This window comes from Oncorhynchus clarkii, chromosome 12, assembly GCF_045791955.1.
Source record: "Oncorhynchus clarkii lewisi isolate Uvic-CL-2024 chromosome 12, UVic_Ocla_1.0, whole genome shotgun sequence".
Lineage (NCBI taxonomy): Eukaryota > Metazoa > Chordata > Actinopteri > Salmoniformes > Salmonidae > Oncorhynchus > Oncorhynchus clarkii.
The window spans coordinates 6,215,198-6,234,615 of NC_092158.1; the positions used below are offsets into that span (position 1 = coordinate 6,215,198).

The 19,418-nt window shown below is 43.6% G+C and overlaps 1 protein-coding gene across 1 annotated transcript in view; it reads left to right on the forward strand.

Moving 5' to 3' along the window:
• LOC139421816 (netrin receptor DCC-like) overlaps positions 1-19,418 on the forward strand; it is a 224,359-nt gene that overhangs the window by 112,243 nt on the left and 92,698 nt on the right. Inside the window, exons 13-15 of the mRNA XM_071172937.1 lie at positions 4,870-4,977; positions 7,249-7,443; positions 12,817-12,849. Coding sequence (XP_071029038.1) covers positions 4,870-4,977; positions 7,249-7,443; positions 12,817-12,849 — 336 coding nt within the window. The remainder of the gene's footprint in view (positions 1-4,869; positions 4,978-7,248; positions 7,444-12,816; positions 12,850-19,418) is intronic.

The window sequence follows — 19,418 nt, forward strand, 5'->3', positions numbered from 1 at the left end:
TTGTCTCTCTCTCTCTCTCTCTGTCTCCTTGTCTTTCTCACTCTCTCGTTGTCTTTCTCTCTCTCTCTCTCACACTAAAGTTTAGCGTCATTACTTTATTACATTGCTAAACATTTTCTTAACATTTGTCATAATTAGTTAAAGCAGTGAATTTGTATCAGCTCTCGTCGGACTGCATACTTTCCGACATTTTATTCAAATCTGAAAACGTGAAGCCACGCCCATTTTCTGAAGAATTGTATTATGGGCCCTAAATAGTGTCCACTGCTTGTAGACTTGGAAGATGAAGAAAATGGAAGAAAACGCTTTAGAACATATAACAAATATACAGTGGCAAGAACAACAGTATGTGAACCCTTTGGAATGACCTGTATTTCTGCATCAATTGGTCATCACATTTGATCTGATCTTCATCTAAGTCACAACACCAGACAAACACAGTCCACTTAAACTAATAACACACAAACTATTGATGTCTTAATTGAACACACCGTGTAAACATTCACAGTGCAGGACGGGGAAAGTATGTGAACCCTTGGATTTAATAACAGGTTGACCCTCCTTTGACAGCAATAACCTCAACCAAACGTGTTTCTGTAGTTGCGGATCAGACCTGCACAACGGTCAGGAGGAATTTTGGACCATTCTTCTTTACAAAACTGTTTCAGTTCAGCAATATTCTTGGGATGTCTGGTGTGAACCGCTCTCTTGAGGTCATGCCACAGCATCTCAATTGGGTTGAGGTCAGGATTGACTGGGCCACTCCAGAAGGCGTATTGTTGATTTACTTCTGTGTTTTGGGTCATTGTCCTGTTACATCACCCAACTTCTGTCGAGCTTCAATTGGCAGACAGATAGCCTAACATTCTCCTGCAAAATGTCTTGATACACTTGGGGATTTATTTTTCCGTTGATGGTGTCCTCCCATTAACTCCATTCTTGTTTAGTGTTTTATGTATTGTAGACTCGTCAACAGAGATGTTAGCATGTTCCAGAGATTTCTGTAAGTCCTGAGCTGACACTCTAGGATTCTTCTTAACCTCATTGAGCATTCTGCGCTGTGCTCTTGCAGTCATCTTTGCAGGACGGCCACTCCTAGGGAGAGCAGCAACCGTGCTGAAATTATAGACAATTTGTCTTACTGTGGACTGACTTTTAGACAAACTTTTGTGACCTTTTCCAGCTTTATGCAAGTCAACAATTCTTAATATTAGGTCTTCTGAGATCTCTTTTGTTCGAGGCATGGTTCACATCAGGCAATGCTTCTTGTGAATAGCAAACTCAATTTTAGTGAGTGTTTTTTATAGGGCAAGGCAGCTCTAACCAACATCTCCAATCTCGTCTCATTGATTGGACTACAGGTTAGCGAACTCCTGACTCCCATTAGCGTTTGGAGAAGTCATTATCCAAGGGGTTCACATACTTTTTCCAACCTACACTGTGAGTGTTACAGGGTAGCCTAGTGGTTAGAGCGTTGGACTAGTAACCACAAGGTTGCAAGTTCATATCCCTGAGCTGTACAAATCTGTCGTTCTGCCCCTGAACAAGACAGTTAACCCACTGTTTCTAGGCCGTCATTGAAAATAAGAAATTGTTCTTAACTGACTTGCCTGGTTAAATAAAGGTAAAATAAAATATATAGACAAGAAAAATACATAAATTAGTTTAAGCACACTGTGTGTGTCTATTGTTGTGACTTAGAAGAAGATCAGATCAAATTTGATGACCAATTTAAGCAGAAATCCAGGTTCCCTCCTGGCATAGTACACTGGTCCTGCTGCATGGCCAGGAGGGAACCAGGATTCACACTCAAGTTATAAAACCAACGCACATCGTTTTTTCTTTTAGTCACATGACTACAGGCTACGTTAACACAGGAAGACCCATTTAGATTTAGTTTCACACTAATTCTCACTAATTGGACAAAATATCAGCGTTGGGCTACCTGTGTAAACGCAGTCTCAGAGCCTCTGTTTGGTCATTTAAAGGACAGCGTGTTAAATGTGACCTGACCTAGTTCAGATCACTAGCAGGTTTTAATCAGCTTTGTCGTAATGTAATGCTCTGTTAGAAGGAATGTTCTCTGGTAAACCCCTGACCCCCTAGTCTCCCTCAGGTAATCTATCACAATTACTGAGAACATCATAGGAGTCCTGATACTTGTTTGGACTATGTTGGCTAGTGATTGATTTTAACATTGTTTGGGCCTACATCCCAAATGGAACCCTATTCCCTATATAGTGCACTACTTTAGACCAGAGCCCTATGGAACCCTATTCCCTATATAGTGCACTACTTTAGACCAGAGCCCTATGGAACCCTATTCCCTATATAGTGCACTACTTTAGACCAGAGCCCTATGGAACCCTATTCCCTATATAGTGCACTACTTTAGACCAGAGTCCTATGGAATCCAATTCCCTATATATAGTGCACTACTTTAGACCAGAGTCCTATGGAACCCTATTCCCTATATAGTGCACTACTTTAGACCAGAGTCCTATGGAATCCAATTCCCTATATATAGTGCACTACTTTAGACCAGAGTCCTATGGAACCCTATTCCCTATATAGTGCACTACTTTAGACCAGAGTCCTATGGAATCCAATTCCCTATATATAGTGCACTACTTTAGACCAGAGTCCTATGGAACCCTATTCCCTATATAGTGCACTACTTTAGACCAGAGCCCTATGGAATCCAATTCCCTATATATAGTGCACTACTTTAGACCAGAGTCCTATGGAACCCTATTCCCTATATAGTGCACTACTTTAGACCAGAGCCCTATGGAACCCTATTTCCTATATAGTGCACTACTTTAGACCAGAGTCCTATGGAATCCAATTCCCTATATATAGTGCACTACTTTAGACCAGAGTCCTATGGAACCCTATTCCCTATATAGTGCACTACTTTAGACCAGAGTCCTATGGAATCCAATTCCCTATATATAGTGCACTACTTTAGACCAGAGTCCTATGGAACCCTATTCCCTATATAGTGCACTACTTTAGACCAGAGTCCTATGGAATCCAATTCCCTATATATAGTGCACTACTTTAGACCAGAGTCCTATGGAACCCTATTCCCTATATAGTGCACTACTTTAGACCAGAGCCCTATGGAACCCTATTCCCTATATAGTGCACTACTTTAGACCAGAGTCCTATGGAACCCTATTCCCTATATAGTGCACTACTTTAGACCAGAGTCCTATGGAATCCAATTCCCTATATATAGTGCACTACTTTAGACCAGAGTCCTATGGAACCCTATTCCCTATATAGTGCACTACTTTAGACCAGAGTCCTATGGAATCCAATTCCCTATATATAGTGCACTACTTTAGACCAGAGTCCTATGGAACCCTATTCCCTATATAGTGCACTACTTTAGACCAGAGCCCTATGGAATCCAATTCCCTATATATAGTGCACTACTTTAGACCAGAGTCCTATGGAACCCTATTCCCTATATAGTGCACTACTTTAGACCAGAGTCCTATGGAACCCTATTCCCTATATAGTGCACTACTTTAGACCAGAGCCCTATGGAATCCAATTCCCTATATATAGTGCACTACTTTAGACCAGAGTCCTAAAGAACCCTATTCCCTATATAGTGCACTACTTTAGACCAGAGTCCTATGGAACCCTATTCCCTATATAGTGCACTACTTTAGACCAGAGTCCTATGGAATCCAATTCCCTATATATAGTGCACTACTTTAGACCAGAGTCCTATGGAACCCTATTCCCTATATAGTGCACTACTTTAGACCAGAGTCCTATGGAATCCAATTCCCTATATATAGTGCACTACTTTAGACCAGAGTCCTATGGAACCCTATTCCCTATATAGTGCACTACTTTAGACCAGAGTCCTATGGAACCCTATTCCCTATATAGTGCACTACTTTAGACCAGAGCCCTATGGAATCCAATTCCCTATATATAGTGCACTACTTTAGACCAGAGTCCTATGGAACCCTATTCCCTATATAGTGCACTACTTTAGACCAGAGTCCTATGGAATCCAATTCCCTATATATAGTGCACTACTTTAGACCACAGACCCATTGTGCACTAAAAGGGAAGAGGGCAGTACAGTATGTAGGGAATATGGTGCTATTTGGGAACACAAACTGTTCTTGAAACGTGTGTTTTGTTATTGATTGATTGCTTTTCAGAAACACATAAATAACAAGCAAAAAGATATGAAACGTGTTGGAAATGGAAACACAGGAACCTATGTTTTTGGTTTGATCTTTGAACAAACCTTTCAATTACAAAAAAACAGCTCTACTGTTCTATGGGGATGTGAATTCCTGTGGTTCTTATAAACGAAGACGTTGATGTTTTCATTTCATTTCATGCAGCTCCAGCATTGTTTTCAGGAGAGATCGAGAGCTGGTCTCAGATCAGGCTGTGTTTATGATATAGCTTCACATTCGGTCAACATTTGTGTTTCTAGCCACAGGAGAGAACGCGCTCGGCTCAAAGCACGTGGACTCTCTGTTTATGCTGTTTATGGGAACCAGCATACATGTTCGGTAGCCTTGATTTCCCCAAAAACACCTCCAGAAACAACTAACTTGTGAGCCTGTTGGCAGATGATATTCCAGAGCCAGTCTCTTTGGACAGACCACCTCTGTTAGGCCTCAGGCTTAACGGCAGTTTCCTGTTATTACACAATTAATACAAACTAAATTAACAACAGTGTGTGGTGGTGTGATGACAGAATTAGCACACGTGTCGTTGGTGGTATAAACCTGACCCCCTGATCTCTACTTCCTGTTCCTCGCCACTCCTGATTGGCTGAAACTTGTCATTTCCTTTCTCTCTCTTTACCTGATTGGTTGACAGCTCCCAGCTCCGCCCCTAAGGACCTGACAGTGATCAGCAGGGAGGGAAGACCCAGAGCCATCCTGATCAGCTGGCAACCCCCCATGGAGGCTAACGGACGAGTCATGGGTAAGAAGAACTGCCGTCCCCGGTTAGACTGCTATTTAGCTGCCCCTAACCACACCCCGAATCACGCCCCTAATCACTCCCGGAATCACGCCCTAACCACACCCCGAATCACGCCCCTAACCACGCCCCGAATCACGCCCATTAATCATGCCCATGACCACGTCCCTAACCAAACCCCTAACCACGCTCATTAAACACGCCCCTAACCACTCCCTAGCCACATCCCCCAACCACACCCCCTAACTACGCCTTAACAACACCCCTAACCACTCCCCTAACCACACCGTTAACCACGCCCCTCACCAAGGCACTAACCACGCCCCTAACAACGCACCTAACAACACCCCTAACCCCCTCTCCCCTGGCTGTAATGTAGCCTGGGTCCCAGATCTGTTTTGGCATGATAATGAGTGACAAGGAGTTGGGAAGACAACACAAAGAGATGTGGGACCAACTCTGTGTGGTCCAGCCTGTCCCCCCCTCCTCCCTCTCCCTATTACACCTTCCTCCTTCCCTCCTTTCCTCCTTCCTTTCTTCCCCTCCTCTCCCTTTCACTCCTCCTATCTCCTATCCTCCCCCTACTCTCCTCTTCTCTCCTCTTCCTCCCCTCCTCCATCCTCCTCCTCCTTCTCCTCCTCCCCTCCCCTCCTCTTCTTCCTCCTCTTCCTCCTCCATCCCCCCCTCCTCCTCGTCACAACACACATGGAATAAACAAATGTACAGTCAATAACACAATAGAAAAAATCTGATGCTGATGTTTAAAGTTAGTGAGGGAGATATGAGCCTCCAGCTTCAGTCATTCCAGTCATTGGCAGCAGAGAACTGGAAGGAAAGGCGGCCAAAGGAGGAATGGGCTTTGGGGGTGACCAGTGAAATATACCTGCTGGAGCGCCTGCTATGGGTGGGTGCTGCTATGGTGACCAGTGAGCTGAGATAAGGTGGGGCTTTACCTAGCGAAAACTTATAGATGACCTGGAGCCTGTGAGTTTGGTGACGAATATAAAGCGAGGGCCAGCCAACGAGAGAATACAGGTCGCAGTGGTGTGTAGTATATGGGGCTTTGGTGACAAAATGGATGGCACTGTGATAGACTGCATCTGATTTGCTGAGAAGAGTGTTTGAGGCTATTTTGTAAATTACGTTTTAGGAGGGTATGTTTGGCAGCATGAGTGAAGGATGCTTTGTTGCAAAATAAGAAGCCAATTCTAGATTTCCTTTTGGATTGGAGATGCTTAATGTGAGTCTGGAAGGAGAGTTTACAGTCAAACCAGACACCTAGGTATTTGTAATTGTCCACATATTCTAAGTCAGGGCAGGTGCAGGCAGCGATCGGTTGAAGAGCAGTTCGAGGCCACGGAAGGAGTGTTGTATGGCATTGAAGCTCGTCTGGAGGGTTGTTAACACAGTGTCCAAAGAAGGGCCAGAAGTATACAGGATGGTGTCATCTGCGTAGAGGTGGATCAGAGACTCACCAGCAGGAAGAACGACATCATTGATGTATACATAGAAAAGAGTCAGCCCGAGAATTGAACCCTGTGGCACCCCCATAGAGACTGCCAGAGTTTCGGACAACAGGCCCCCCAATTTGACACACTAAACTCTGTCTGAGAAGTAGTTGGTGAACCAGGCGAGGCAGTCATTTGAGAAACCAAGGCTGTTACGTCTGCCGATATGAATGTGGTGATTGACAGAGTCGAAAGCCTTGGCCAGGTCGATGAATACAGCTGCACAGTACGGTCTCTTAACGATGGCGGTTATGTCCTCTGAAACACAGTGTCTGTAATCATTGGACAGAGTCTATCTGTCCTCTGGAACACAGTGTCTGTAATCATTGGACAGAGTCTATCTGTCCTCTGAAACACAGTGTCTGTAAACATTGGACAGAGTCATACAGAACACAGTTTTAAATGCGTTGTTGACAGCCCTGTTCATCACCTTCTGCATGTTCATGTATCATGTTCTACTTGTTCCTACCATCCTTTCTCTAGCATCAGTTGTTTATGTCTCTAGTGATTAGCTAATTAGCTAATTGTTAAGATACTGCTGTTGATTGTGTCCCTGTTATGATTGTAGAGGTCTGTAGACTACGTGATTCCTCAGAGTGTGTATGTTGTGTTGTCTTTGTGATTTGTCAGGCTACATCTGGTTCAACACACTGGATAAGACCCTAGCCTGGTAATAGATCTGTTTGTGCTGTCTTGAGATTCCTATAGATGACTGGGTTACGGTTAGGGTTAATCAGTCTTCCTCTGTGTGTTGTTTCTCTACCAGGCTATATCCTGTACTACACCCTGGATAAGAACATGCCTATAGATGACTGGGTAATGGAGAGTATCAGTGGAGACCGTCTGACCCACCAGGTGATGGACCTGAACCTGGACACAGTCTACTACTTCAGGATCCAGGCTAAGAATGCCAAGGGAGTGGGTCCCCTGTCAGACCCCATCCACTTCAGGACTAACAAAGGTATGGGATAACTAGCTAGCTTACACTCAGCCCACCTTTTCTCACCCTGAACATTTACACATAGCTTCTCCCCCCTCCCTTTAGTGCATGTACACCCAGAACACCCCATCTGCCTTCCTCACCACCAGGCTACCCTGCCGCCTCTACACTCTAACCACTAGGCTACCTGCCGCCTCTACACTCTAACCACTAGGCTACATGCCGCCTCTACACTCTAACCACCAGGCTACCCTGCCGCCTCTACACTCTAACCACTAGGCTACCTGCCGCCTCTACACTCTAACCACTAGGCTACCTGCCGCCTCTACACTCTAACCACTAGGCTGCCTGCCGCCTCTAACCTCGTGGTTAGAGTGTAGAGGCGGCAGGTCGACTAGTGGTTAGAGCGTTGGACCAGTAACTGAAAGGTTGCAAGATCGAATCCCCGAGCTGACAAGGTACAAATCTGTCGTTCTGCCCCTGAACAAGGCAGTTAACCCACTGTTCCTAGGCCGTCATTGTAAATAAGAATTTGTTCATAACTGACTTGCCTAGTTAAATAAAGGTTAAATAAAGGTTAAATAAAGGTTAAATAACATTTGAAAAATGAATACAGGCCCTGGTGTAAAGCCCTAAATTCTGCTGATCAACAAGCTCATACCGTGAGCTCCAAAAGTAGAGGGACGGTGACACGTGTTTAGTTATTTTGGCCTCTGTATTCCAGCACTTTGGATTTTAAATGATACAATAACTACGAGGTTAAAGTGCAGACTGTCAGCTTTCATTTGAGGGTATTTTCATCCATATTGGGTGAACCGTTTAGAAATTACAGTTATTTTTGTACATAGTCCTTCCATTTTAGGGGGACAAATTCACTGTATTAAAGTAGTGTAAAGTTTAGTATTTGGTCCCATATTCCTACCACTCAATGACTACGTCAAGCTAGTGACTCTACAAACTTGTTGGATGCATTTGCTGTTTGTTTTGGTTGTGTTTCAGATTATTTTGTGCCCAATAGAAATGAAATGGTAAATAATGTATTGTGTCATTTTGGAGTCATTTTATTTATTTTATAAAGTAATATAATATGTATCTAAACACTTCTACATTATTCACTAATCATTCAGGATTTTCTGTTTTTCATCTTCCAAATCAAATCAAATCCAATTGTATTTGTCACATACACATGGTTAGCAGATGTTATTGGTCACATGGTTAGCAGATGTTAATGGTCACATGGTTAGCAGATGTTAATGGTTACATACACATGGTTAGCAGATGTTATTGGTCACATACACATGGTTAGCAGATGTTAATGCGAGTGTAGCGAAATGCTTGTGCTTCTAGTTACGACCGTGCAGTAATAACCAACGAGTAATCTAACTAACAATTTCACAACTACTACCTTATACACACAAGTGTAAAGGAATGAATAAGAATATGTACATATAAATATATGGATGAGCGATGGCTGAACGGCATAGGCAAGATGCAGTAGATGGTATAGAGTACAGTATATACTGTATGAGATGGGTAATGTAGGGTATGTAAACATTATATAAAGTGGCATAGTTTAAAGTGACTAGTGATACATTTATTACATCAATTATTCCATTATTAAAGTGGCTAGAGTTGAGTCAGTGTGTTGGCAGCAGCCACTCAATGTTAGTGATGGCTGTTTAACAGTCTGATGGCCTTGAGATAGAAGCTGTTTTTCAGTCTCTCGGTCCCAGCTTTGATGCACCTGTACTGACCTCGCCTTCTGGATGATAGCGGGGTGAACAGGCAGTGGCTTGGGTGGTTGTTGTCCTTGGTGATCTGTATGGCCTTCCTGTGACATCGGGTGGTGTAGGTGTCCTAGAGGGCAGGTAGTTTGTCCCCGGTGATGCGTTGTGCAGACCTCATTAGCCTTACGGTTGTGGGCGGAGCAGTTGCCGTACCAGGCGGTGATACAGGCCGACAGGATGCTCTCGATTGTGCATCTGTAGAAGTTTGTGAGTGCTTTTGGTGACAAGCTGAATTTCTTCAGCCTCCTGAGGTTGCTGCGCCTTCTTCACCACGCTGTCTGTGTGGGTGGACCATTTCAGTTTGTCCGTGACGTGTACTCCGAGGAACTTAAAGAAACGTTCCACCTTCTCCACTACTGTCCCGGCGTATTAAAGGATACAGAGAACGTCTGTCACAAAGTTTCAATATGAAACATTACGGTCGTTGAGCTGTGGGAAGAACGTCTTCCTCTACATGTCATACTGTGATCCTTTTGGATATTTATTGAAGACGGAGCGAAGAAATTGAAAATTAAATATCAGATTTGTAGTCTTCAAGCTACAGTTTTTTTTTGAGCTTAGATCAAACTGTTGTGGGATATTAAGAAGCTAGAAGCAGAGTATAGTTTAATGTGGTCTAAGGATAGCAGTGGTGCTACAACAGTGGTGCTACACTGCATCACTCAGATACAGCTGTCTGGAGGTCAGTTCAGAGCATCACTCAGATACAGCTGTCTGGAGGTCAGTTCAGAGTATCACTCAGAGCATCACTCAGATACAGCTGTCTGGAGACCAGTTCAGAGCATCACTCAGATGCAGCTGTCTGGAGACCAGTTCAGAGCATCACTCAGATGCAGCTGTCTGGAGACCAGTTCAGAGCATCACTCAGATACAGCTGTCTGGAGATCAGTTCAGAGTATCACTCAGAGCATCACTCAGATGCAGCTGTCTGGAGACCAGTTCAGAGTATCACTCAGAGCATCACTCAGATACAGCTGTCTGGAGGTCAGTTCAGAGTATCACTCAGAGCATCACTCAGATGCAGCTGTCTGGAGACCAGTTCAGAGCATCACTCAGATGCAGCTGTCTGGAGACCAGTTCAGAGCATCACTCAGATACAGCTGTCTGGAGACCAGTTCAGAGCATCACTCAGATGCAGCTGTCTGGAGACCAGTTCAGAGCATCACTCAGATACAGCTGTCTGGAGATCAGTTCAGAGTATCACTCAGAGCATCACTCAGATGCAGCTGTCTGGAGACCAGTTCAGAGTATCACTCAGAGCATCACTCAGATACAGCTGTCTGGAGGTCAGTTCAGAGTATCACTCAGAGCATCACTCAGATGCAGCTGTCTGGAGACCAGTTCAGAGCATCACTCAGATGCAGCTGTCTGGAGACCAGTTCAGAGCATCACTCAGATGCAGCTGTCTGGAGACCAGTTCAGAGCATCACTCAGATGCAGCTGTCTGGAGACCAGTTCAGAGCATCACTCAGATGCAGCTGTCTGGAGACCAGTTCAGAGCATCACTCAGATACAGCTGTCTGGAGATCAGTTCAGAGCATCACTCAGATACAGCTGGTCGATACCCCATTCCTTTCTCTCTCGGTTTTTCTCTCTTCTCTCTCTCTTTCTCTCTCTCTCGCTGTCTCTCAATTCAATTTCAATTTAAGGAGTTTTATTGGCATGGGAAACATATGTTTACATTGTCAAAGCAAGTGAAGTAGATAATATACAAAGTGAAATAAACAATTAAAAAAATGAACATTCAACATTATACTAACAAAAGTTCCTAAATAAAAAAGACATTTCACATGCATATGTCTATATACAGTGTTGTAATGATGTAAAGTACAACAGGGAAAATAAATAAGCATAAATATGGGTTGTATTTACAATGGCGTTTGTTCTTCCCTGGTTGCCCTTTTCTCGTGGCAACAGGTCACAAATCTTGCTGCTGTGATGGCACACTGTGGAATTTCACCCAGTAGATATGGGAGTTTATCAAAATCTGGTTTGTTTTCGAATTCATTGTGGGTCTGTGTAATCTGAGGGAAATATGTGTCTCTAATACATTGGGTAGGAGGTTAGGAAGTGCAGCTCAGTTTCCACCTCCTTTTGTGGGCAGTGTGCACATAGCCTGTCTTCTCTTGAGAGCCAGGTCTGCCTACGGCGGTCTTTCTCAATAGCAAGGCTATGCTCACTGAGTCTGTACATAGTCAAAGCTTTCCTTAATTTTGGGTCAGTCACAGTGGTCAGGTATTCTGCCGCTGTGTACTCTCTGTGTAGGACCAAATAGCATTCTAGCTTGCTCTGTTTTTTTGTTAATTCTTTCCAATGTGTCAAGTAATTATCTTTTTGTTTTCTCATGATTTGGTTGGGTCTAATTGTGCTGATGTCCTGGGGCTCTGTGGGGTGTGTTTGTGTTTGTGAAAAGAGCCCCAGGACCAGCTTGCTTACGGGACTCTTCTCCAGGTTCATCTCTCTGTAGGTGATGGCTTTGTTATGGAAGTTTTTGGGAATCGCTTCCTTTTAGATAGTTCTAGAATTTAACAGCTCTTTTCTGGATTGGTGTTTGTCCTATTTTGTGAATTCTTGGTTGGTGAGTGGACCCCAGACCTGATTCAAGTATTTTTTGCCAGATCCTAATCGGTATGTTGAATTTGATGTTCCTTTTGATGGCATAGAAGACCCTTCTTGCCTTGTCTCTCAGATCGTTTACAGCTTTGTGAAAGTTACCTGTGGCGCTGATGTTTAGGAAGAGGTATGTATAGTATTTTGTGTGCTCTAGGGCAACAGTGTCTAAATGGAATTTGTATTTACTATCAGGGCCCAGGTTTGACAGAATCTGTTCAGAAGATCTAGGTGCTGCTGTATGCCCTCCTTGGTTGGTGACAGAAGCACCAGATCATCAGCAAACAGTAGACATTTGACTTCAGATTCTAGTAGGGTAAGGCCGGGTGCTGCAGACTTTTCTAGTGCCCGCGCCAATTCGTTGATATATTTATGTTGAAGAGGGTTGGGCTTAACCATCCCTGTCTCACCTCATGCAGCTTAAGCCCAACCCTCTTCAACATAAATATATCAACGAATTGGCGCGGGCACTGTGGGAAGAAATGTTTTTTTTGTCCATTTTAACCACACACTTGTTGTTTGTGTACATGGATTTTATAACGTTGGGTTAACTGCCTGTTCAGGGGCAGAACGACAGATTTGTACCTTGTCAGCTCAGGGGTTTGAACTCGTAACCTTCCGGTTACTAGTCCAACACTCTAACCACTAGGCTACCGTGCCACCCCAGATAGGGTGTGCAGGGTGAATACGTGGTCTGTCGTACGGCAATTTGGTAAAAATCCAATTCGACATTTGCTCAGCACATTGTTTTTGCTGAGGAAATGTACGAGTCTGCTGTTAATGGTAATGCAGAGGATTTTCCCAAGGTTGCTGTTGACTCCTATTCCCCAGGAGTTATTGGGATCAAATTTTGTCTCCACTTTTGTCGATTGGGGTGATCAGTCCTTGGTTCCAAATATTGGGGAAGATGCCAGAGCTGAGGATAACTCTCCCCCCCCCCTGCCCCCCGCAGACAATCAATCCATACCACTAAAATGTTATATTTTATCTCTTTCAGTGGAACACCCAGACAAGATGGCTAACGATCAAGGTAAGCAGACACATAACATATAACACACACAATCACACACACACACACACACACACACACACACACACACACACACACAGACACACACACACACACACACACACACACACACACACACACACACACACACACACACACACACACACACACACACATGTTTCTGTAGAGGGATGACTGTGTGTCTACCAGTTGTACCATTCATCATAGTAATTGCAATGCATTCCTTTGGAGACAGAAAAAGAAAGTGTCCAAAATGGCTCCCTATTTAAGTGGACTACTTTTTTTTTTGTTGACCAGGGCTCTCATCGAAAGTAGTGCACTAAATAGGAAATAGGGTGTCAATTTGTCCGTTTAGATTACGTAAATAGTTAAAGGGTTTATCCTTACTACAGTCCCGCCAACATAACTTCCAGCAGGTGAAGGGTACTAATGCCCAGCTATCTTCAGGGACCAGGGAAACGAAGGCCTGTTTTTAATAAAGCATTAAAGCATTAAAGCACCATTGAAAGGGAAATAATTCAAATCTGTCTCTGTCTCTTGTGTCTTCCTTTTGCCCCTCTCTCAAATACATTTAAAACATGAAACAGACGTTGTGGCGTCTCCTCTCTGTCTTTCGTGAGTGACTTCTTTCAACGCTGATAATTCCCCTTTAGAAAATCGCAATTGGAAATAGGTTACTAAATTAAACCCTCTGAGTGGTAAATTGTCTTAGCAGCGAAAAAGAAAGGCGAGGGAGGGGCGTGGGGGGGGGGGGGGGGCGAGGGGAAAGGCGGGAGGGGGAGGGGGCACCTTTTGCTATATTGAATGATAATGGTGGGTGTTGAATGATGTTAGGCGTTGAATTGAGTGGGTGCTTCCCCGTTTGCGCCCTACTCCATATGTAGTGCACTACGTTTGACCAGAAACCTACATAGGAAATAGGGGACGGAGACTCTGTCTTGTCTTCTTGTTGCTATGACACTAATGAGAGTTCCTCTTTAGAGCTGGTTTAATTAAGAGGAGGAGAGGGGTCCTCGCTTGCTCTCTCTATCTCTCTCTCACACACACACACACACGCACGCACACACGCACACACGCACACACACACACACACACACACACACACACACACACACACACACACACACAAAGGTCTCTCACGCACGCACACACACACACACACACACACACACACACACACACACAAAGGGCTCTCACACAGCTTTTAATTGACGTTTTGTGCAAACATTGTATTTTGAGAGAGAGAAAAAAAATAGAGTAGAGATTGAGTTGTAGTCACCATATGAAGTGGTCACGTTGAAGTGTACGATTATTTAGGGACATCTAATTCTGAAATATTTAATTACATAAGCCATCTGTTTTTACAGATGAAGGTTCATCAGTAAAGCCATGTGTAAAATGAAAATGCTTACGTCTCATTCAATGACACACCCTGTTCTCTATACAGAGTCCTATGGCTCTGGTCTGAAGTAGAGAGCGATACAGGCTAGGGAGGGATTTGGAACGGAGAGGCTGAGGGCAGCACTAGAACCTTGGTTAGAACCATCATTACATCACCATGGTTATCATATTTAAATCACTCTCATGTTTATTCATTTAGTTATTTCGCCAATAGGAAGGCCACCTTTTAATAATGTGTAGCCTGCAACATGTGCACAATCCGAAATGATGTGCCAACACCTGTGATTTAGTACAGAATTATAGACTAAATTGCCTCAATACATATATATATATATATATATATATATATATATATATATATATATACTGTATATACATATAAGCAGGAGCAATATATAGCCATAGTTGTTAGTATCTCTAGAAGCTGATCCATTATCAGAATTAAACATAACTCTAATGTTAAGGTCAGAAGGTGAAGTAGAGAAAGCTGATCCCAGAGCAGCACTGCTTTCTGTCGATCCTCTGAGTATGGAAACACTTATCCAACGGTCTCTTGGGGAAAACACTGTCGTTAATAGCCAACGGTCTCTCTACACGGTGTCTTGGGGAAAACACTGTCGTTAATAGCCAACGGTCTCTCTACACGGTGTCTTGGAGAAAACACTGTCGTTAATAGCCAACGGTCTCTCTACACGGTGTCTTGGAGAAAACACCCCCCCGACGCTCGGCCAATTGTGTGCCGTCCTATGGGACTCCCAATCACGGCCTGTTGGGATACAGCCGAGAATCAAACCAGGGTCTGTAGTGACTCTTCTAGCACTGAGATGCTGCGCCACTCGGGGAGACCCAGTGGAATTCAGTGGAGTGTGCAGAGAGGCCTTGACATAGTTAATACACTCAATGCACTGTAGTCCAGAAACCTCAATTTACCCTTGACAAACGACAGCATTTAACATTGTGAAGTCCCCAACACACACACACACACACATATGAAAAACTGAAGACGTTCTGAAGTCCCCAACACGAAGGAAAATACAGAGAGATATGGATGTCAGATGTTAGGAGCGGACATTATGTGGGCCAGAACTCAGGGGCTAAATGTATTCCTTAAAGAGAGTGAAAGCCCTTGTGTGTGTTGGCGCTTACACACACGCACACGCACGTGCACACACACACACACACACACACACACACACACACACACACACACACACACACACACACACACACACGTGTACGTACACACAGTTACACACATTCACAGGAGGTATAAATCTTGTGAAACTGATCTAGGGTAGGCATTGGTGGAATCTCGGGCCAGAGATTGATGGTTGAGGACATTTCTCTGACCTCCCTTGGTCCCTCTGTCTCCTATCATACCTCCTCTGTCTCCATTCATACCTCCTCTGTCTCCTATCATACATCCTCTGTCTCCTATCATACCTCCTCTATCCCCTATCACACCTCCTCTGTCCTCTATCACACCTCCTCTGTCTCCTATCACACCTCCTCTGTCCCCTATCACACCTCCTCTGTCTCCTATCACACCTCTTTTCTCAGTGGCTGGCCCCAGCTTATAGCACATCTCCCTGTAGTAACATACTTACTCTCTGCTGAAGTGGATGTTAGAAATGAGTTGATGGGGGACAACAGGACGTACATATATCAGTGAGATAATTAGTCACTTTCTAGTCCCTGTTCTAGAATGTGTTCTTGTCCCTGTTCTAGAATGTGTTGTAGTCCCTGTTCCAGAATGTATTCATTCTAGTCCCTGTTCTAGAATATCTATCTTCCAGTCCCTGTTCTAGAATGTCTTCCAGTCCCTGTTCTAGAATGTGCACTAGTCCCTGTTCTAGCATGTCTTCTAGTCCCTGTTCTAGAATGTCTTCCAGTCCCTGTTCTAGAATGTCTTCTAGTCCATGTTCTAGAATACCTTCTAGTCCTTGTTCTGGAATGTCTAGTCCCTGTTGTAGAATGTCTTCTAGTCCCTGTTCTAGAATATCTTCTAGTCCCTGTTCTTAAATGTATTCCAGTCCCTGTTCTAGAATGTGCTCTAGTCCCTGCTCTAGAATTTGTTTTAGACCCTGTTCTGGAACGTCTAGTCCCTGTTCTAGGATGTCTTCTAGTCACTGTTTTAGTCCCTGTTCTGGAATGTCTAGTCCCTAATGTAGAATGTCTTCTAGTCCCTGTTCTAGAATATCTTCTAGTCCCTGTTCTAGGATGTCTTCTAGTCCCTGTTCTAGTCCCTGTTCTAGTCCCTGTTCTAGGATGATTTCTAATCCATGTTCTAGAATATCTTCTAGTCCCTGTTTTATGATGTCTTCTAGTCCTTGTTCTAGTCCCTGTTCTAGTCCCTGTTCTAGGATGTCTTCTAGTCCCTATTCTAGAATATATTCTAGTCCCTGTTCTAGAATGTCTTCCAGTCCCTGTTCTAGGATGTCTTCTAGTCCCTGTTCTGGAATGTGTTTTAGTCCATGTTCTAGAATGTCTTCTAGTCCCCGTTCTACAATGTCTTCTAGTCCCTGTTCTGGAATGTGTTTTAGTCCATGTTCTAGAATGTCTTCTAGTCCCTGTTCTAGAATGTGCTCCAGTCCCTGTTCTAGAATGTCTTCTAGTCCCTGTTCTAGAATGTCTTCTAGTCCCTGTTCTAGAATGTGTTTTAGTCCCTGTTCTAGAATGTATTCCAGTCTCTGTTCTACAATGTCTTCTAATCCCTGTTCTGGAATGTGTTTTAGTCAATGTTCTAGAAAGTCTTCTAGTCCCTGTTCTAGAATGTCTCCTAGTCCCTGCTCCGGAATGTCTTCTAGTCCCTGTTATAGTCCCTGTCATAGTCCCAGTTCTAGGATGTCCTCTAGTCCCTGTTCTAGAATGTCTTCTAGTCCTTGTTCTATAATATCTTCTAGTCCCTGTTCTAGAATATATTCTAGTCCCTGTTCTAGAATGTCTTCTAGTCCCTGTTCTAGAATATCTTCTAGTCCCTGTTCTAGAATGTCTTCCAGTCCCTGTTCTAGGATGTCTTCTAGTCCCTGTTCTGGAATGTGTTTTAGTCCCTCTTCTAGAATGTCTTCCAGTCCCTGTTCTACAATGTCTTCTAGACCCTGTTCTGGAATGTCTAGTCCCTGTTCTGTAATGTCTAGTCCCTGTTGTATAATGTATTCTAGTCCCTGTTCTAGAATATCTTCTAGTCCCTGTTCTACAATGTCTTCTAGTCCCTGTTCTAGAATGTCTAGTCCCTGTTCTACGGCGTATTCTAGTCCCTGTTCTGGAATGTCTATTCCCTGTTCTACGGCGTATTCTAGTCCCTGTTCTGGAATGTCTATTCCCTGTTCCTGCAATGTATTCTAGTCCCTGTTCTAGTCCCTGTTCCAGAATGTTTTATTCTCCCTGTTCTACAATGTCTTGTAGTCCCTGTTCTGGAATGTCTAGTCCCTGTTCTACAATATCTTCTAGTCGCTGTTCTGGAATGTCTAGTCCCTGTTCTACAATGTCTTCTAGTTGCTGTTCTGGAATGTCTAGTCCCTGTTCTACAATGTCTTCTAGTCCCGGTTCTAGCATGTGTTCATGTCCCTGTTCTAGAATGTGCTCTAGTCTCTGCTCTAGACTGTGTTTTAGTCCCTGTTCTGGAATATCTAGTCCCTGTTCTAGGATGTCTTCTAGTCCCTGTTCTAGTATGTGTTTTAGTCCCTGTTCTAGAATGTGTTTTAGTCCCTGATCTAGAATTTCTTCTAGTCCCTGTTCAAGAATATCTTCTAGTCCCTGTTCTAGAACACCTTCTAGTCCGTGTTCTATGTTCTAGAATGTCTTCTATTCCCTGTTCTAGAATGTCTTCTAGTCCCTGTTCTAGAATATCTTCTAGTCCCTGTTCTCATCCCTGTTCTAGAATATATTCTAGTCCCTGTTCTAGAATGTGTTTTAGTCCCTGTTCTAGAATATCTTCTAGTCCCTGTCCAAGGATGTCTTCTAGTCCCTGTTCTAGAATGTCTTCTAGTGCCTGTTCTAGAATATCTTCTAGTCCCTGTTCTAGAATGTGTTTTAGTCCCTGTTCTAGAATGTCTCCTAGTCCCTGTTCTAGAATGTCTTCTAGTCCCTGTTCTGGAATGTCTACTCCCTGTCCTAGTCCCTGTTCTAGAATATATTCTAGTCCCTGTTCTAGAATGTCTTCTAGTCCCTGTTCTAGAATAACTTCTAGTCCCTGTTCTTCGATGTCTTCTAGTCCCTGTTCTAGAATATCTTCTAGTCCCTGTTCTAGAATATCTTCTAGTCCTTGTTCTGGAATGTCTTCTAGTCCCTGTTCTGGAATATCTTCTAGTCCCTGTTCTAGAATGTGTTTTGAGTCCCTGTTCAATGTACAGTCTGTTGGTCAAGGCAAAGTCTCTTCCTCTAGTCTTTTAATGGTCGGTTTTGCATTAGGAGTCATTGGTCTTTTCCAACAATTGTAACAATCAAATCACTGATCATGAATTTGATTCATCAGTCATCATTGAAAAGAGATCTGTTTGTTTCAGTGCTGGATATGAAATCTGTTTTGATGAGAGGCGGCACAATTACAGCCTGAAGATGTCATTGTTGTTCAAAACTCCGTTGTATCCCAGCCATGTGGTGTATGAAACTCTCTGTTCATTGTCTTCCTCTGCTATAACATTTACAAAAATAAATAGATAATGAAACACTGCAGGTCTCAAACAAGAGAGCAATCCCCCCCCCCCCCCCCCAAGTCATAAACAGCCTACCAAATGGCACCCTATTCCCTGCATAGGGCACTTATTTCCACCAGAACTCTGGTGAAACATAGAGCACTACGTAGAGAACAGGGTGGCATTGGAGACTCACCTGTAAGACCTGTCCCTGAAGCACAGCATCTCTGGAGGAGTCAATGTGGCCCCCTGGCGGCCTTTTGCTGTCTCTATGATATACACAGCCAGCAGGCATGTGAAGAAAACCTGTTATTTTTCTTCTGCCTACCTACTCTACAGACCACTACAGACCACTACAGACCACTACAATACACTATAATAGTACCTTACAGACCACTACAGACCACCACAGACCAATTACAGACCACTACAGGCAACTACAATAGTACACTTTAGACCTCTACAGACCAATTACAGACCAATTACAGACAACTACAGACCAATTACAGACCACTACAGACCACTTCAATACAC